Raw genomic sequence first — 20,287 nt, forward strand, 5'->3', positions numbered from 1 at the left:
ATTATTATTATTATTATTATTATAAATGTGTCCGATTTGTTTTGTCCGTCTTATACTACAGGATTTTTACCAATGGATACATTTTTATTTGTTCTTGTTTTTTTGCTTCTCACGAGAAGTTAACGAGATCTATCTTGTCATTTTAACAAGACTTCCCCATCTTCCTTCTTGCTCCAAAGCAATGATGCTGTAGACTATATTTCTGTAACTGTTTCTGTAAAATGTAAATGTCGCAGAAAATCACCATATCAATAGTTACATGTGGATGTTTTTTGAAAAGAAACGTGAAGCTTACTGCCTGCTCCAAAGTCTGGAGGATCCTTCTGTAAATATGAAATGTTTCTCAGTGTGTTATCATTGATATGGTGATGTTTTCTGTGATTAGATGGATCATTAACATCGATGTAAGGTGCCTTCAGTGTCAGCACTTTGTAGCAGTCAGTAAGATTTCTGAGAAATTGTATATCCTGTAGCACGTTTGCCTCACACCTCCAGGGTCGGGGTTCGATTCCCGCCTCCACCTTGTGTTTGTGGTTTGCATGTTCTCCCCGTGCCTCGGGGGTTTCCTCCGGGTACTCCGGTTTCCTCCCCCGGTCCAAAGACATGCATGGTAGGTTGATTGGCATCTCTGGAAAATTGTCCGTAGTGTGTGATTGCGTGAGTGAATGAGAGTGTGTATGTGCCCTGCGATGGGTTGCACTCCGTCCCGGGTGTATCCTGCCTCGATGCCCGATGACGCCTGACATAGGCACAGGCTCCCCGTGACCCGAGAAGTTCGGATAAGCGGTAGAAACGAGTGAGTGAGTGAGAGTGTATATCCTGCACTTGCTGCTATTGCACTCAGACCCAAACTGCAAATCTTGCCTTGTACTTGTACATGTGTAATGACAATAAAGTTGAATCTAATCTAATCTAATCTAATCTAATCTAAAAATGCCTGTGTTCTGGACCACTCCAGTCAATTCAGCATGAGCTGTATTATCGATAATATAAACGTGAACTGGCTTTTGAGATCAGTCCATCTGTCTTCCTGGCTCGATGATGCATGAAGAGGAGGAGATCATTGAGAAGGGAGGGTTCAAAACAAGGCGTAGGGTAGGGAAGGGCAGAGTTCTGTGAGACAGATGCCGAGATTACAGCAGTTGATAGAACTCTGGAGACGCTTGCTTTTCCAATGTGGGCCTCACAAACCATCTACATAAACAGATGTCGCAAAACATAGATGAACGAGAAGAAGACGAGTCCTGACAGAACAGGCCAAAGGGAGCTGCTGAAATGCCCATGACCTCATAAGACCAAAAAAATCCTTAGGAATCATTACTGCAGCAAGACTGGACTTATGGGAAAAAACAAAAAAGGTACTTTTTTTTTTTTTTGGCATTTATTTCCTTAGGAATCACAACAATGTGCAACATTCAAACCTACTTTAAACTGCATGAGACTTTTTAAACTGTAATATCAAGACTCTGATCTGATTGCATTACACTGTAGGGCTTGTAATAGCTGACGTGATGTTATTTGTTACACAATGTTAAGGTTTATGTTTAATGTTATTGAGCTCTACTACAAGTCATGCAAGTTTGAACTGAATGCTGAGAACTTGGCTGTGATGACTGGCACATACTGAGAGGCCATGAGTCATTTGAATTACTCTGAGTACTCATGGGGACACTTTTTTCTGTACAGCGCACTTGTGCTTGTGTATGCACAGCTGGATGGCAGAAGCGTGTGCTGGTTAAAGCCAGGCTTCTTTCATCATGTTATGTGTAAATGTTTTCGTAAGTAACAGATTTCTAAAAGTTTCACAGATTTTCTTTATTCTCGCGTGCGTATGTTGACACACGCTATGAAATCTGTAAATTAAACTTGTTCATGGAATATTTGCATTCAGTCACACCTCCAAAACTCCATAAAAGGCCAAGCTGACAGATAACGAAGACAAAATGACGGCTAAACAGTAAAGCAAAAATGCAGCTTGGCCATTACGGTGAAGACAATCACATCGCACTGGGGTTTTGCTCAATGTGTGTGTACCGGCAGTCAGCCGAATTCTATGGAAGGACACCGAGTCTACACGAACCGAGTCTGTGTTTTATCATTAGTAATGTGCTATGCCCAAGTTGTTTCATCTAAAGACGAATGACTGCTATATCTCCTTCCTGTAATCGTAAAAACAGCACCACCTGCTGGAGTGGAGCGTTTGTGACATCCAATACAAAACCAGACAGTGTACAAGAGTATGCAAATATCTGTCAAGAGACCTCATGATCTTTTTTATTGGGCACCATTTCCTTTAATCTAATAAATGAACCGTTTATTTGTCTTAATATATTGCATTAGTTTTGGATTGGATTTCCTATATTGGATTTCTTGTAATTGTAATTGTAAGTATGTAAGTAAAATGAATTGGATTTAAATTTGACAACATATATAAAATCACAGTCACGATCATAAGCCAAACGATGGAAATGCATCTACGCACATGTAAATTTACACAATCTCTGAAGGCATTCTTTTAAACTTACTGGAGTTTCACCAAAATTATTTCTCCAGCTCTCCTGGAAATGTTTTATGAATGAATCGGGCCCTAGAAAGCTGGATAACCGAGGCCCATTGTGTGTCAGTCTAAATTCTCTAATAAGATCTCTTGTGTTGTACATGCTGTGTGTCTTCTTGCATTTCCATCCTGCTTGAAATTGCTTTCTGGATCGCAGATGTCGCATGTCATCGTTCACTGACGTTCCAAATAACCAATAGAGATTCATTAGCAAGTAATTCAGTGAATCCAACTACTGACAATTATTAATGAATGACATCACGCATCACAAATGATGCACGCTTCTGATCCAGTTTGACGCTGCACAGATTTGGCTGGTGTACCTGTAGTCACAAATCCGTCACATATTCAATCAAGACCAGCAATGATTGCGTTTTATTCGAATTCATGCAAGCATTTGCTTAGAGTTTATGATTAATAGCTTTAATTCAGATCAATGCACAGTTATCTAGTTTCAGGATAGGTTAATAATAAACACCGTCATCTTGAGGATTGCTGACTAGTGAAGTTGAGGTTCTGTTGCAGCTCCATTGAATAACTTTATAACAAGTAGTCTTGTGCTACTTCTACGCTCGAGCTCTTATTATTTTGCTGTTGGGCTGGAAAATAGTTTAAGAGCTAACAAATTAGCCATTATGTCTTATGTTTGAGATTACATCTAACACCTCAACATCCTGTGACCTCAGCCCACACTGCTCTCAAAGTCTCACTGGAATAACTTTTTTATTAAAAAATAAGCTTTTTTATACACATAGACACAACTGTGAGATTAATAGCGATATTACTCAACAATAAACTCCGAGTCTTGGCAGCTGCAAGGTTCTGGATGCAGTTTAAGCTTTGTAAATGATCAATGCTGCAACTAATCCAGCGATCCAATGTCATGGCATGGGAAAACATGTATGTGTGGAAACACAGGCCAGTAAGGGAATCCCTGACTGTTAGTGGGTGTGTGTTTGCATCTTACATGTTCCAGTGCATCATTCTACCCATTCGAGCACACATCTGGCCTTGGTGTGTGGCTAGCCAAGTGCTAAGTGTGATATGTAATCCTGTTCTTTTCCCAAAGGAGTTCAGCTTGTTCTGAAAAAGAGAGAGAGAGAGAGAGAGAGAGAGAGAGAGAGAGAGTGAAACAAGAAACATGGCTGAGAATGTTTGCACCATATGAGCGCTAGTTCTCGAATTATCTGAGAACATAACTGATGACATGTGATTAGATTAAGAAAGATTTGTCCAACTTGCAGTGGTGTGTGTGGGATGGGTCAGAATGTTGTTGGCGAACAGGCTGGATTGGTACATTTTTCTACAGGAGTGAGCGAGATTGGTTGGAATATTTTTGGGAGTGGACTTATAAATATTCTCAAATACTACTACAAGACCAATATAGCAGTCAAAAGAAGAGATAGTCCTCATCAATCAAGCCCTACTTCCTTCGAGAAGGCTTTACCATTTGCACACATGATGTGTCTGTGTACTATCTAGGTCTGAATATGCGAGCGATTGTGGGCATCATGTGTCTGTGCCAGTGTGTCGTCAGCCAGCTGTTGTTGGCCAAAGCGAAGACAACTTCACCACGATTCATTTGCAGTGTCCCAGGTCTACCAGGTACGCCGGGGAAGCCGGGACCACCCGGGCCTTCAGGGCTTGAAGGCCAAGTTGGAATTCCAGGAAGGGACGGAAGGGACGGTCGTAAAGGAGACAAAGGCGAGAAAGGGGAAACAGGTACAGTAGGCACAGTGCTTAACTAAACATCTAGTAACTAAACATCTAGTAACACTAACATTCTGCAGACATGTGAAAAAAATGCTGCACAACAGCAGAAAATTAATCCTTTTTGTCCCATAGTGATCAAATCTGGCAGATATTTCAGTTAATAAGCTTGAAATGATTGCTGTGCTTCAAATCCCATAAATGTCATTTATTTTTCTTTGATTTCTCTCCAGAGTTTCTCTAACAGATGGAGTTAAGAAAGTTATAAAGGCTTAGAGTGGTTTTCTTCTGATGACTTTATTCACATGTTTTGGGCTCAACACTTGGAGCATGGTTTTAATATCAACATATCTATCAGAGAAAAAAATACACCATGGGATTTGTCTGAGGAACCATTTACGTAGATAGATAGATAGATAGATAGATAGATAGATAGATAGATAGATAGATAGATAGATAGATAGATAGATAGATAGATAGATAGATAGATAGATAGATAGATAGACAGACAGACATACAGTATACACACACATAGAAACGGTGAAAATGAATGGACCCAAATGACCTTAAATTCTCTCATTGAGTTGTGGCTCACTCTTTAATTATATAGTATGAAAATAAATCAGAATATTTACCCCAAAGGTATGGAAAGTAGATTCATTGTCCTGTCTTTGACCTATGCAGGAATTAAAGGAAAAGTTGGACCGGCCGGGAAAATCGGTGAGCGTGGGGAAAGAGGTCCGACCGGTAAGCGTGGCCCAGAGGGCGACAGAGGAGACACAGGACATCCAGGACTTGAAGGAAAGCCTGGATTGAGAGGAGAAAAGGGCCACAGGGGTCCACAAGGAGTGCCAGGCAAGTGCCTCTGTGGCAGCCTGGTACCCAAGTCAGCCTTCTCTGTAGCCATCACCAGCAGCTACCCAGCTGAGAAAGTACCAATCAAGTTCAACAAAGTCCTTTTCAACGAAGGAGGCCATTACAACCCACAGACAGGAAAATTTATATGTGCATACCCTGGCATCTATTACTTCTCCTATGACATCACGTTGGCCAATAAGCACTTAGCCATCAGCCTGGTACAGAACGGGGTGTACCGCATTAAGACATACGATGCCAATACGGGGAATCATGACGTCGCTTCTGCCTCGACTGTGATATTCCTCAACCCGGAGGATGAAGTGTGGCTGGAGATCTTCTTTAAAGACCAGAACGGCTTGTTTTCCGATCCCAGCTGGGCAGACAGTCTCTTCTCAGGGTTTCTCCTCTATGCAGATACTAATTACCTGGATGCACTGTCAGAGGACTATTCTTAGATCCTTTAAGGATTAAAATTATATTAAGGTGAACTCTGTGGGCTTGTATTACAAAATTATTTTCAGTATAAACAGATGACTAGTGGTTAGAGTGTTAGAAACACACCTCTGGGGTTGGGGGTTCTGTGTGCTTGGAGTTTGCTGTTCTTCCTGTCCTTTGGATGTTCCTTCCAAGCTCTCCAGTCCAGAGTCATGCTTTGTAGGCTGATGGACATCTCTAAATTACCATCAGTGTGTATGTGTGTTTGTACCCTGCGATGGACTGGTGCCCCATACATGGTGTACCCTTCCTAAGATAGACTCTAGGTTCCCCACAACCTTGGGTAGGATAAGCAGTACCAAAAATGGATGGATGGATGGATGGATGGATGCTTGTAAATGATATATACTGTAGGTCTTCCATCTAAACCCTCCTGTACTTGGGATAGAATCCCTGCTTGTTCCCCCATGATGCAGGTGCTGAATCTTTGATGTATATATACAGTATATATTTCCAGATTAATATTACCAGTACATTTTTCCTAACGAACACAAATCTTTTTAGCAGAATTGCTGAAAACTGTTTATGTAGTTCTGTAATAATATAAAGCTGAAACTTCCATCTGAATTCTTCAAAGAAAAGCAAATCACATGAGCCATTGACCAAAAGATACCTGTTTATACTCACAGAAAACTGGCGGATGATTAAATTTTCTCCTACTTGTGATGGCTGTCTTCTGGATTCTGCATTTTCTGTCTAATAAAAACACTACAAGTGTGTAAATGAGTCCAAATGTCATCCGTTCTAACAAGCAGCTTCATCTCTGTAAGCATTTTACCTCCTGTGATATTGAACAGCTGAATTCTTTAAATAATCAGTGAGTCTACTTTTCGTACATGTGAAAGATCTGTTCAATCATTTTTGATTCATTGCTGTCCTGCTAACATCACAGTAATCTTGTCCAAACTCAATTTCCTAAACAGAGCGGATAGTTGTGTATAACAATGTGCATACTTCAAAACTTAAATCAATCTAAATTTAATTATCCACGTGGGGAAAAAATAGAAAGCAACCCAACAAAATGGAAAACAGAGCATAAAAATGTCTCCTCTATGAAGAGTGTTCAGTAATCTACAGTACCTAAAGCCAGGCTGCACATGGTCTTAATACTCACAATACATGGCCACAATTATGTGTACATATATCATTCAACTGTTTTCTCATGTATTATTTTCCTCATGTGCTGGAGATTTTAGTTCAGATACCACCGGTGATGTGTCTAAAACAACTACCGCCATGTCAACACAGTCTTCACTCGTTTTCATCGAGGCTATAGAGGAAACTAGAAAACCATGCGGAACCTCTGAGTATGTGTATCCACACACAGGCAGTTTAATAGAAACGCTGGAGCTGTAAGATGGCAGCGGGTTCCACTGAGTTCATGTTACATATACAATGTTATTTAAAGGTGCAGTGTACAATGTTTAAAAGCAAATGTTGACATTTGAAATCACCAAAACAAACACGACCCTAACTCAAATGGGTGTCACCCCTGTTTTGATAACTCCACCCCACACATACATACGTAACCCAGGCCCACTATTATGGCGGCACCTGCTGGGGCATCTGGCCGAGGGGATATTTTTATCGTTAAATGAACACAATGAGTAATACTATGGTAATACAGGTCAAATGTGTATTTATAGTACTGTGTGTTGTACCGTGAAAGGTTTAGCTCAGTTTCACGAGGAAGACGACGTTCAACACCTAGGACCCGAGGCAGAGGTAACGACAGGTATCCGCCATGTCAATGTTTCAATCGCTTTCGGCTAATGTCAGACATGCGCACTGAACACTTTCTCCGCCGCGTATTGACAAGACACGCCCCTTTCTGCTAATTGCCGACATGTTTGTTTTGATTGTCGGCCCAACTCGGTTTTCTGAAGCATTTTTTCAAACATCGTGCACCCCACCTTTAAGTACCGCTGAATGATGTGAGAATGTTAACACCAAAAATCAGGTTTAAAAAGTGGAATTAATTGTTAAACCATATAATGTCTACACCAAGGCATAGAAATGATGAAATTCTTTGTATGTGACTTTTTTTCATAGCAAAAATTCTATTGTACTAAATTCTAAACGTCCACAATAGTAAACAATCATGACATACTGTAACAACCATGAGCAGACACAGACATTCAACCTCTACTACGAGTTATAAGTTAATTAATATGCAGAATCATGATAACCACTGATGAGGACGTGATTGGCCGATGGGGGCGTGTCTAAAAAAATGACTGACAGGCAGCCAAGGTAAATAAATTAAACATTCTGGATCGGAAATCAGGTTTCAAACTATGTATAAACTACATAATGGAGTTATTCTAGGAAAATAGTTTTAAATATTAATTATTATTATTTATTTTTTTAATGAAAAAACATAATTCCACATTATTACACATATAATTATTTGACTATTAATTTGCTCGTTTTCGTATCCTAATATAATTGTATCGTTATTTTGCATCAGGTTTGTAGTTTGTTTTATAATTTTTTTAAATTTTATATCTCTTAGTATTGAGATTTGCCTAAAACTGAAAAAAACAACAACAAAGCAAACAAGCAAAGAACTAGAAACTAACCAAACATTGATGAGTTTCTTACTGTTACGTCATCAAATCTGACAAATCAGAAGCCGTGATCCCGCCTCCATCAGTCACGCTTTTCTCTGCGCCGCGCTTATAGTTTGGTTGCAGTGTAGTTTCTCTCCGTTACCAAGCAGCGAAGAGAAATGATGTCGGTAAAGAGCTTTTAGTCCTTATCTGGTCTTTATGTTTTACTGATATAAAGTTTGTAAAACAAACATGTGTATTATTTGAATATGTTGTTTAGCGTGTTTTGGTTGTATAGAATACATATCCACAATGTTTGTGTTGTTATTGTAGTGAAGTACTGTTTATCTTTTAAATGACTTTTCATAATTAACAGCATTAATACATTTTCCTTATAATGTAGGTATATGGAAGGGGGAGAGCATGAGAGCGAGAGAGACAGTGAGAGATACAGTGTGTGTGTGTGTGTGAGAGAGAGAGATAATGTTTGTGAGAGAGAGAGAGAGACAGTGAGAGAGACAATGTGAGAGACAATAAGAGAGAGAGAGACTGTGTGTGTGTGTGTGTGTGTGTGTGTGTGTGTGTGTGTGTGTGTGTGTGTGTGTGTGTGTGAGAGAGAGAGAGAGAGAGAGAGAGAGAGAGACTGTGTGTGTGTGTGTTTTTGTGTGAGAGAGAGAGAGAGAGAGACTGTGTGTGTGTGTGTGTGTGTGAGAGAGAGAGAGAGAGAGAGAGAGACTGTGTGTGTGTGTGAGTGTGTGAGAGAGAGAGAGAGACTGTGTGTGTGTGTGTGTGTGTGAGAGAGAGAGAGAGAGACTGTGTGTGTGTGTGAGAGAGAGAGAGAGAGAGAGAGAGAGACTGTGTGTGTGTGTGTGAGAGAGAGAGAGAGACTGTGTGTGTGTGTGTGTGTGTGTGAGAGAGAGAGAGAGAGACTGTGTGTGTGTGTGAGTGTGTGAGAGAGAGAGACTGTGTGTGTGTGTGTGAGAGAGAGAGAGAGACTGTGTGTGTGTGTGTGTGTGTGTGTGTGTGTGTGTGTGTGTGTGTGTGTGTGTGTGTGTGAGAGAGAGAGAGAGAGAGAGACTGTGTGTGTGTGTGTGTGTGTGAGTGTGTGAGAGAGAGAGAGAGACTGTGTGTGTGTGTGTGTGTGTGTGTGAGTGTGTGAGAGAGAGAGAGAGAGAGAGACTGTGTGTGTGTGTGTGTGTGAGAGAGAGAGAGAGAGACTGTGTGTGTGTGTGTGTGTGTGTGAGAGAGAGAGAGAGAGAGAGAGAGAGAGCTTATATATGTATTTAGAGTTTAGCTGCTGATTAACGTTATTTTTTGTATAAATGTTTCTCTGAACCAGAAAGCATGGACCATTCTGACACTGAAACTTCTCCTGATTTATAACACTGTCTAAGACACAAAGATCTCCCAGGGAACTTCCCGCATTATGTCTACATCCAGGTGATTATTTCCTGTCAGTAATCCAAACAATCGTCATCGTTACCATCTTCATTACCCACTTTATCCTGACCAGGTTCGGTTCTGAGGCGATACTGGGAACGCTGGGTGTTATGCTTCCTGAACTGGACACCAGTTTGTTATTGCACATCGTAAACACATCATACACACACACACACACAGACACACGTTAACACATTTACAACAAAGGGCAATAAACCCCACAAAGATGTGTAGGAAACCAGAGAACCCGACAGAAATAATATGCACAACTCAAGCTCCTTACCTCTTAATGATTGAAGTGACGGTTACACTGGAAAAGATCTGTTTGTTGTATTTTTGTGTGTTTTACATTTTTGAAACCGATTTGTCTTAGTTGACTAGAACACGATTCAAAGTTTTTAACGCATTCATTTTTTTTTCTCCCAGCGATATCCGTGAGAAGCTGCGCAAGAAGCGTCGAGCGCTTCAGGAGACTTTGGTGAAAGTGAGGGACGACACGCAGGTCTGTAATCTCACCGATTGAACCTTGTTGGTGTTCTGTTCTTAAATCAGAAAAGGAAAAGTAGACAAACTATTTACAACTGTAGAAAATTCTGTATATTAATCAACAAATTAGTGATTCATTTTTAGTTAACCTGAACCCAGTCCATGAGCTTCATTTTAACAAGCATTTTGTCTGAGGTGAACATGCATTGTCGTAGGAAGCATGACTCGACACACTGACTGAGGTGCCTGGGATGCATGATCACACACTAACACACACTAACACACACACACATGCTGTGGTAAGACAGTATGCTGTGTGCTCTGCCTGCTAGGCTCTGGTTCCTCCCGACTCCGGCGCTACTAAGGAGAGCGATCGCACCGCGGTGGAGGTTGGTTTTCATCTCCTCATGTTAAATTCTAGACCCTTGCTTTCCTCGTTCTTCAAACTTCACACGAGCCCTACAAACATCTTTTTTTTCTTATTTAATGGTCCAAATCCTTTTTCTTTTCATCCTTTTTTCTTTCCTGTTTTCAGTGTTTGCTGTGCTTTGGATGAGATAAACCCTGGCTCTCTTCCTTTGTTACATGTGTGCAGAAACTCTTGATTTTTATTTATTTTATGAAGTTGAATTACACACTTTCATCACATTTGTGTATTCAGTAATGTTCTTTAATATTAGATATTTTAGGGAATTTGGCCTTTGTGTCACCTCGTGTATATATACTCCAGTGAAACAGGAAGTCGGAAATGACCAATTAAGAGTTTCTTAACACTCATGTGAAGCAAAAACAACGTACATTTCTCTGATAGTGTGCAGTAGTATATTAGGGGACGTGCTCTGGTCTCTGGTGTAGTTTCTGATTTTCTCACTATGTAATGCTCCAGGAAATGACGGGCAGAGAGGAGGACCCCAGTGAAACCCTGCGGCACTCACTGAAAGCGCAGAGGATGAAGAAGAAGAAGAAGGTAAAAAAAAAAAAAAGCACCACCATCAATTTATTATTGTATTGTGTGTAGTGAGTGTAGCTTTAGAGCAACATGCCTCTCGCTTGTCTCTCTTTTAAAATCTGCTCTTCTTTTTTTCTTCTTCTTCCAGCTGTTGAAAGAGATGGCTTTGGAGGTTCCTCCAGAGGACGAGGTGGTGGAGGAAGAGGTCACGGTTGTGCAGAAGCTGCAGGAGGAGCATGTGGAAGACATGTGGGCAGGAGGAGATCGCTTGGCTGGAGTACACAGAGGTGAAAATCTGGATTAGGATTAGACTCCGATGTTTCACTATTACACGTAGGGACATAGGTTTTGTAACAGAGGTTTGTATGTGCAGTTTATTTTACTGTTTAGCAAAAACAAACACAGAATATAATTTAGAGATATGTTTCAGAATTGTATGGCAGCAGATTTACTGGTTATCATCATGTACTGAATCTTTGCCCCCTATAATTGAAGTATATCGTATTAGAGTAAGTAGCATCGTCAATTATCAAATTATGCTTTGATGAATCAAAATTAGTATTGAAATTGAATTCATGTATTGAATTTATGAGTCATATTGCTGCCTTATGAATTAAAATCACATCCTAGTCAAATTAATGTCTGGTCAAATAACGAATCATGAGCTTAGGAATCAAAATGGTAATATCGCCTAATGTAATAATAATGTAATGTAGTACTGTATTATAGCTGAATCAGATGTATTGCTGAATCGAATCATTGCCCTATGAATCAAACTAAGATGATATTTTTTGATTGTAAATATAATGAATCACAGTTTTATGAATCAAAATGATATTTGACTCATTGGCATTGTAATGTATCAGAATCATATCCTATTCAAATCATATTCTATATCCTAACATCTATACAGAGATAAAAGATAAAATTCAGGTTTAAAATTCACTCTCTCGCTCACTGTCTCTCTCTCTCTCACTGTGTGTCTCTCACGCTCTCTCTCTCTCTCTCTCTCGCTCACTGTCTCTCTCTCTCTCACTGTGTGTCTCTCACGCTCTCTCTCTCTCTCGCTCACTGTCTCTCTCGCTCACACACTCTCTCTCTCTCTCACTGTCTCTCTTTCTCGCTCACTGTCTCTCTCTCACTGTGTGTGTGTGTCTCTCTCTCTCTCTCCATCTCCCCCCCTCTCTGTCTCTCTCTCTCTCTCACTGTGTGTGTCTCTCTCTCTCTTTCTCTCTCTATCTCTCTCTCTCTCTCTCTGTCTGTCCCCCCCCCAGACCTTCCTCCTCTCCCTGTGTCGAGGGCCGACTCGAGTCTGTCCGAGAGCTCTGTGAGGCAGCGTATGAGGGAGAAGCTGAGAGAGGCCAGGGTGAGCGAACTTGAGCAACACCAGGAAATAACTGAGAGTCAAAAAGTCAACGTTCTGAAAGCTTTTTTGGGGCAGACCGAAAGGAGAAAAAGGATGAGAAAAGAGGAGGCTGTAATGAAAGCATTTACTTTAGTGCTGTGGAGGATTTGTTTGTGACACAGAAACACGCCGGCTGCCGGCCAAGCGGAGTCAGCGAGGCAGATTAACACGACCTGTTTACACACTGAGCAGATCTGTGTGTACACCAGGCTGTATAACTCACACTCAAACAGGAATGTGATCAGGAACTGATTTTTTTTTTTATCTCTCTGCAATCCAGCTGTGCTTTAATCAAATTAAGGTTTTTAGGAAATAGCTCTTCTCTTTCCACATAAAAGATGCTTTCAGCTGCCAAATATGGAGCAGCATGTTTAAATTAGGGCCAATATAATGATTTTAATAGGTCTTATGCCACATTTCTGCTGAATGCTTGATTAGAATTCAATTCTACTCAATACTGTGACTACTGTAGTAACCACAGGTTCGCATTAATGTATGGTTTCTATAGTAACAGCTCCTTCATAGGGACGTGCACGATGGACGTGCTACATAATCCTTATTAAACGATAATAATAATAATAGTAATAATAATAATAATAAGCAGCCGATCTATTGGGGCTTTTCTGTAAGAAAATGAGAGTTTATACAACATTTAAGGAAGGAGTCTCTAGTTGCAGTGACGTATCTACGCTCTTTCAGTCCAAAGCTGCGAGTCTGTTGGAGCAGGAGGCTTCGCTGGAGCCGGCCAGTCGCCTGAAGAACCTCAGAGACAGAGTGACACTGAGCCGATTCGACCAGGACGTACGTCTGAGAATGCTGTTCACTCTCTTATTCTTATCTTCTTCCTTTACGGGTTCTTACATTTAAAGTCATAGAGACATAAAGTTTTTTTTTTTCCTTTCCAAACAGAAGGTTTGAATTATTGGATTAAATGAATTTATTTAATGTAACCAGTCAAACTCCCTAATATCTATAAGAATTATGTGGAGATATTATTTTAGTTATTATTCTTCTTTTATTCCCAGATCCCTTTAAGCCTTTCCCAGACCACACCGTCAGTTTCTGACTCGAATCATTTTCCTGAACTGATCGTATTTATTCATGTCACTTATCCTGGCACATTTGATCAAAAATAAATAAATAAATTAGAATAACCCAAGTTAGGATCTCACTCATATTGATGTTCTATATATTCGATGCATACGTTGTGATTCATCCCATTTCACAGTCAGACGACGTTCTCGCTCAGGGCGACGCTTCCGTCGCTGCCAGGGTGAAATTCCGTGACACAGCCAGACGTCTCACCAGAGAGAAAAGGGTGAGGAGGCAATTTTTGCTCTGTTCTTGTAAATCTGTGCTTTACAAGACACTCGAAGTTTCACACGGAGAAATGAAACTGAAAGCGTAAGGAGGTCTGTACGTTATCGAGTGCTCGGTTTAGAAGGTGTTTATTATGACACTGTATGTAGTTAATAAAGGCTAATCGTCAAAAGACAGGCTTCGGGACAGAAGACACTGAAATGAGATGTTTATAGCTGCTATAATAGTGATAACAGGATCTACGTTCGTGGACGGTCCACATCTTCATCTTTCAGCTTTTCTTGTTAGGGGTCTCCACAGCGAATCATCTGTTTCCACCTAACTCTACCTTCAGCATCCTCTACTCTCAGACCAATTACCTTCATGTCCTCTTTTAACACATCCATATATCTCCTCTTTGTCCTCCCTCTTGTCCTCTTACCTGGCAGCTCCATCTCCAACATCCTTCTACCAATATAACCATCTCTCTCATCTGTAAATGTCCAAACCATCTCACTCTAGTCTCTCTGTCCTTGTCCTCAAAACAGCCAACCTGAGCTGTCCCTCTGATGCGCTCGTTCCTAATCCTGTCCATCCTCGTCACTCCTAAAGAGAACCTCAACATCCTCATCTCTGCTACCTCCATCTCTGCCTCATGCCTTTTCCTCACTGCTCCAGTCTCTAACCCATACTCTAACCCTAAATATATTCGTCTTAGATCAGAAGTGTTACTACAGTAGCCATTTTTAAATGTAATTAAAAAAATAATAATAAAAATGCGTTGTTTTTCAGTCTGAATCGATTGAATGTGAGTAAACCACATGACGTTCTTTTCCACTCAACAGCCCGAAAGCGGTTTGCCCAGCAGCGAGGAAGCGTACAACTTTTTCACCTTCGACTTTGAACCTGAACCTGAACCCGAACCTGAATCTGAAGAACATCAACCAGGGGAGGAAAGAAAGAAAGAAAGACGAGAAGAGGAAGAGGAGGAGGAGGAAGAAGAGGAGACTGAGATGGAAGGAGAGCAGGAAGGAGAGGAGGAGCAAACGGAAAGGGTGAAGCACAATAATATTTATCTACGTGTAGTACGTAATTAGGAGTAAATGAACATGAGCGCTGCAGAGGAGTAAATGTAAAGAACGTTAGCGGAAAGGTCCGTTTTTATAATCCCTGTAATTCAGGACGAAGATGTCCCGCTGGTCAGAGATGAGGAAGAGGATCTGTTCGTTATTCAGTCAGCGCAGGACTTCCTGGAAGTGAAGAAGGCAGAGTATGTGGATTACAGCAGCCGTGCACAGAGAGAGAACGAGCTTCTGTTCATCCCGAGTGTGAGACCCGGTACAGTCTGCACTTCTTTTATTTTCTTTACATGTTTTATATACATTCATATCCAACAGAATCTTCTTGTTGCACTCAACATACACATGAACGTGTGTGTGTGTGTGTGTGTGTGTGTGTGTGTGTGTGTGTGTGTGTGTGTGTGTGTGTGTGTGTGTGTTCCTCAGTGTCTGCTTCTTGTAAGCTCCCGGAGAACATGCGTCCACGTTATCTGGAAGAGGAGGGTCTTTATGTAGGAGAAAGGCCGTACGTCTCCCTGACCAATCAGAACATTCTGGAAAACCGCATCGTCAAGCAAGATCAGGTAGTTGCGCTAACGACGACATTAACTCCGTAAAAAGGTGCGAACGTTCTCGGTTTTCAGAGAAATAGGAACCCGAGAGTGATGAACACTTCCTTATGAAAATGGAAGCACCTGCAGAACCGCATCATGCCACATTTACCTTACCTAATATGGTTAGCTACTAACTTCTGGTATTCTAAGCTCGCACCGTATTTGGATTCAGAAGGACAAAAAATAACAGCACCGTGTTTAGATTTAAAGTAGAATTACATAAGCGGAGTGTTTGGCTGTTCTCGTTTTCTATAAATACACATTTCCTTGAAATATAATTATTAGAATTCTGAACGCCGTAACGTGCAGAACGAACACTAGTCGGCGCTCTCTTGTGGTGTTTTTATTTGGCGAAGGGAACTCGTATATTTATATATGGCTGTAATGACAATAAAAGCTTCTCGACTTGACTCTTGGTGTCTCATGCTTGATACGTCATTACACGTTTTGGTTAAATCTACAGTATATTCACTGGTTATAAAAATGTATATATCTGTTTTTTCTCGATGCAACAGCCCGTTTATGGGCTCGTGTCCGTGTGACTGAATTCACAGAGAATTTGGTTTGATTTCCCAGTCGTTTGTGTCCGTCAGTGTCGATAGAGTTTACACAGTAATCGGATGGCGTTATTTTTCCCGCTCAGGGTATGAAGTGGTTTGGAGATGACGGACGGATCATGGCTCTGCCTGATCCGATCAAAGAGTCCTCGTCAAGACCACCCCTTTTTCATCTGGAGGAGGAGTTAGACCCGGCGCTGCAGCCTGTCTACAGAAAGGTATTTAGATCAGTGAATATAAGCTTGATATATAAATAAAAAAAAGATATATTCATGTTGTAATAGAAAACGTCTATGTATATAACTTCCTTTCTTTCTTTTTGTGCAGGCGCTGAAATCCAAGCATGTCAACCGCTACATGGTAGGAGTCGGGGACCCAGACGGAGACTACCAACTGGACGTCGATGTATCCGGGCTCATATTCTCCCATCATCCCCTGTTCAGCAGGGAGCACGTACTGGGTGTCCGACTGGCCCAGCTGTACGACCAGTACCTCAGCAGACGCCACAAGAACTTCACCTGTCTCCTGACAGATAAGGTGCGCTTTTGCAGCTTCGTTACTGTTCTGTCGCCGTAGTAACAGCTTTCACTATAAGATGCTTTTCTGTGACTTCAGCTGAATGGGCTGAGAAACGCGATCGCCAACTTGCTGGCGCGCCATAACGGAGAAGGCCTTAGTCTGGTGAGTCAGCAAAGAATCATGGAGTACAGACAGGAAATAAGGTGAGCAAATGTTGTGCTTCTGGTATTATTGAATATATTATGATTAACTGCCATAAAACGACACTGATTGGACTTGACATTGTATCGGCCATCAGACACACACGTCAGCTCCGTGACTTGGAACAAGAGAGGGACCGAACTCTGCTGAAGAACATCGTCAAAGTCTGGAAAGAGCTCAAAGCACTGCGGGAATTCCAGGGCTTCACCAACACGCCCTACAAACTCTACATCAGGAAGTGTGTACAGCATCAGCATCAAACTAATCTGACAATCCTGAAAATACTCTAAAGTAAACATCAACAAATCAAACCCAAAGAGTTCAACAAAAATCAGTCCAACTCTATTTAAGAAAAGAAAACTAAGCAGTTTTTAGTAATAAAAGTCATCAGTGACGGTAAACAACACTACTGAACAAACACCAGTGAACAGGCTACAACCAGCACCAGAACATTCCATAAACAAGTGATCAATCAACAGCTTGCAACGAACTAATAACTAATACAGTGATCTTAAAAACCCAACACCAACATGAAGCCCGTTAATCTCCACCAAACACCAACATGCCGATTCAGCACTGCAATAAACACTCATGATTAATCGGTTTCATTTTTGGTGTTTGTTGAAGAGTGTCGCATTAACTCAGGGTGTCGCATTAACTCAGGGTGTCGCATTAACTCAGGGTGTCGCATTAACTCAGGGTGTCGCATTATCACTGGGCGTCGCATTAACTCTGGGCGTCGCATTAACTCTGGGCGTCGCATTAACTCTGGGCGTCGCATTAACACGGTTTTTCATGCTCTTTTATCTCTTGTCTCTTTAGAGAGGAGGTGGAGCGAGAACAGGACGAACGAGAGCACGAGGCAGAGATCTTAGCCGAGGTGGCCGAGCTGCAGACCGAGATCGCAGAGGAGTATGAGAAGAAGATGGAGGACTACCGGAGAAATCTGGAGGAGTGGAGGTCCTGGAGGAGGAAGCAGGTACCTGAATGTACGGCTGGAGTTCATCTAAAAGGTGACCGCTGTTTATTCATTTATTCACGATCGCTTTTAGAAAGCCGCGAAGAAGAAGCAAAGGAAGAAAAGACAGCATTCTGACGACGAGGAAGAGAAAGAGGAGGATGAGCACAGTGAGGAAGAGCCGGGAGAGGTGCGAGTGAAACCAGAACCTCCAGAGAGACCTGACACAGCGAGTGTGGAGCAGCAGGTTCGAGAGAAAGCTGCGAAGATCCGCAGGAAACCTGGAGAATCCGTTTTGGTTCCAGAACTTACTGTTTCTGGTCCAGTCACTAATAATGAGCAGTGTGCACGGTGAAGAGAGACAACACACACACACACACACACACACACACACACACACACACACACACACACACACAATGTTAAAATATCATGAGTATTTGTCTTGAGTTCTCAAATCAAACCTAAACACAAATGTATTTGAGAGTAAATAAGTTTTCTCTTTCCATCACACTAATAATAATGTAAATAAAATGTAAGTCTCATTCACGAGAGTTCACCAGCATTATGGAGTGCTTTTTCTCAGAAAGTTTATAGGAACCTAAATGTGGAGGCAAATAGAAGTACAAATGAAAGGAACCAAAACTCAGAAAGAGGAAGGTTCAACTTTAGAGTCAACTTCAGCTTTGTGTGATTACAGCAGCACGTGTTTATACACACGAGTGTCCGTTAACATGTAATATAATGTATATAACTGATCTTATATTAAAGCAACCAATCAACCAGAAACCTCTGAACTTCATCATGTTACTTGATTATGATGATACTGGAATACGATGATATAAAATTGAATCATTTCATTTGAAGGACTGTTAATTTCCTTTTTAAATGCGTGGCAAACTCTCGTACTGAATCTCTGCTCTTTCTCCATCTGTGTCCCATGTGCCGTGTCTTATCCTGCTCCCAGAGGGGAATTTGCACGGAGAGAGGACGTAGCAAAGCGCTCTCTCTTCATCAAAGTGTTGTACAACGGCAAAGAGGTTTCCAGGACCGACAGCCGCTCTCTCAGTATAGACTTCCGGGTTCACTTTGGCCAGATGTTTAACCTGAAGATCGTCAACTGGCCCGAGAGCATCAGACTGCAGGTAGTGTGTGTTTAGGTGTGTGTTTAGGTGTGTGTTTAGGTTTGTGTGTGTTTGTGTGTTTAGGTTTGTGTGTTTAGGTTTGTGTTTAGGTGTGTATTTAGGTTTGTGTGTGTGTGTGTTTAGGTGTGTGTTTTAGGTTTGTTTGTGTGTTTAGGTGTGTGTTTTAGGTTTGTTTGTGTGTTTAGGTGTGTGTTTTAGGTTTGTGTGTGTGTGTTTAGGTTTGTGTGTGTGTGTGTTTAGGTTTGTGTGTTTAGGTGTTTGTTTTAGGTTTGTTTGTGTGTTTAGGTGTGTGTTTTAGGTTTGTGTGTGTGTGTTTAGGTGTGTGTTTTAGGTGTGTGTTTAGGTTTGTGTGTGTGTTTAGGTTTGTGTGTTTAGGTGTGTGTGTGTGTGTGTGTTTAGGTTTGTGTGTTTAGGTGTTTGTTTTAGGTTTGTTTGTGTGTTTAGGTGTGTGTTTTAGGTTTGTGTGTGTGTGTGTTTAGGTGTGTGTTTAGGTTTGTGTGTTTAGGTGTGTGTGTGTGTGTGTTTAGGTGTTTGTTTTAGGTTTGTTTGTGTGTTTGTTTAGGTGTGTGTTTAGGTTTGTGTTTGTGTGTTTAGGTTTGTGTGTTTAGGTGTGTGTTTTAGGTTTGTGTGTGTGTGTTTAGGTGTGTGTTTAGGTTTGTGTGTTTAGGTGTGTGTTTAGGTTTGTGTGTGTGTGTTTAGGTTTGTGTGTTTAGGTTTGTGTGTTTAGGTGTGTGTGTGTGTGTTTGGTTTGACATTACATACTCTGCGTGTCAGGTATATGAGAGCACCGGATCATCCACCACTCTGATAGCAGAAGTTTGTGCACCGATTCCCGAAACTTCCATCTTAACAGGAAGTGCTTCGTCAGAAGAGATGGAGTTCAGCAGCAACCAGAGGGTCGCGTTTAACCATGAGGGCGTCGGCAGTGGTAAAAACATGCGCACACTCACACTCTCTCTCTCTCTCTTTCTCTCCCTCGTGTGAAGTCCCATCACGCTGTGTGTTGAATATGTGTCTTGTCACAGACGTCCCATTCTCGTTCATGGCTGACGGAAGCAACAGGCAGACCCTGCTGACCTCAGGGAAGCTGTCATGCTGTGTGTCATGGGCTGTAGGAGAGGATGACCTGCCCCTGGCCCCGCCCTCTGGCCAGCCCGGTGCAGGTATACACGGGTAAGAAGCTAAACGACAACACTGTACACACAACAACATCAACAACTTGTAAAACACACAAAACGAATTCCAATGATCAGGCGTTTGAGAAGTTGTTTACATCACCATAGCAACCAGAACAAAACAATGTTATGTGCTCTCTCTCTCTCTCTCTCTCTCCCCCTGTCTGTCTCACTCTGTAGTGGTCTGAGGCAGATGGATGCTATAGCGTGCATCGGGGCGTCTGGACTAAACGACATGAAGAAGCTGGGGAAATGGGCAGCCGAATCTCGCCTCGACCCCAACGACCCCAACAACACCTCCATAATGCA

The 20,287-nt window shown here is 41.6% G+C and overlaps 2 protein-coding genes across 8 annotated transcripts in view; both read left to right on the top strand.

Annotated features, from left to right (window-relative positions):
- Window positions 1-921: 921 nt before the first annotated feature.
- On the top strand, window positions 922-6,328 carry LOC113641705 (complement C1q tumor necrosis factor-related protein 7). Its single transcript, XM_027144618.2, has 3 exons — window positions 922-1,358; window positions 4,040-4,279; window positions 4,952-6,328. The coding sequence occupies exons 1-3, from the start codon at window positions 1,340-1,342 to the stop codon at window positions 5,578-5,580; spliced, it is 888 nt and encodes a 295-aa protein (XP_027000419.1). The 5' UTR covers window positions 922-1,339; the 3' UTR covers window positions 5,581-6,328.
- Window positions 6,329-8,257: 1,929 nt separating this feature from the next.
- Window positions 8,258-20,287, top strand: part of cc2d2a (coiled-coil and C2 domain containing 2A) — an 18,683-nt gene continuing 6,653 nt past the window's right edge. The window contains exons 1-23 of one of the 7 annotated variants that reach the window (XM_027145100.2): window positions 8,305-8,360; window positions 8,576-8,613; window positions 9,512-9,612; window positions 10,039-10,114; window positions 10,431-10,487; window positions 10,985-11,065; window positions 11,196-11,334; window positions 12,322-12,413; window positions 13,152-13,253; window positions 13,681-13,770; window positions 14,597-14,806; window positions 14,933-15,089; window positions 15,257-15,393; window positions 16,067-16,198; window positions 16,308-16,517; window positions 16,596-16,702; window positions 16,798-16,938; window positions 17,523-17,679; window positions 17,753-18,009; window positions 18,626-18,803; window positions 19,578-19,731; window positions 19,829-19,976; window positions 20,159-20,287. The exon at window positions 20,159-20,287 is cut by the window's right edge and continues 10 nt beyond it. In XM_027145100.2, coding sequence (XP_027000901.2) covers window positions 9,599-9,612; window positions 10,039-10,114; window positions 10,431-10,487; window positions 10,985-11,065; window positions 11,196-11,334; window positions 12,322-12,413; window positions 13,152-13,253; window positions 13,681-13,770; window positions 14,597-14,806; window positions 14,933-15,089; window positions 15,257-15,393; window positions 16,067-16,198; window positions 16,308-16,517; window positions 16,596-16,702; window positions 16,798-16,938; window positions 17,523-17,679; window positions 17,753-18,009; window positions 18,626-18,803; window positions 19,578-19,731; window positions 19,829-19,976; window positions 20,159-20,287 — 2,768 coding nt within the window. In that variant the 5' untranslated portion in view covers window positions 8,305-8,360; window positions 8,576-8,613; window positions 9,512-9,598. Of the gene's footprint in view, window positions 8,361-8,408; window positions 8,628-9,511; window positions 9,613-10,038; window positions 10,115-10,406; window positions 10,488-10,984; window positions 11,066-11,195; window positions 11,335-12,321; window positions 12,414-13,151; window positions 13,254-13,680; window positions 13,771-14,596; window positions 14,807-14,932; window positions 15,090-15,256; window positions 15,394-16,066; window positions 16,199-16,307; window positions 16,518-16,595; window positions 16,703-16,797; window positions 16,939-17,522; window positions 17,680-17,752; window positions 18,010-18,625; window positions 18,804-19,577; window positions 19,732-19,828; window positions 19,977-20,158 lie in introns of those variants that run through there. The other 6 variants (XM_027145098.2, XM_047807264.1, XM_027145099.2 and 3 more) reach the window with 6 other exon arrangements.

Source organism: Tachysurus fulvidraco, chromosome 23, assembly GCF_022655615.1.
Source record: "Tachysurus fulvidraco isolate hzauxx_2018 chromosome 23, HZAU_PFXX_2.0, whole genome shotgun sequence".
Lineage (NCBI taxonomy): Eukaryota > Metazoa > Chordata > Actinopteri > Siluriformes > Bagridae > Tachysurus > Tachysurus fulvidraco.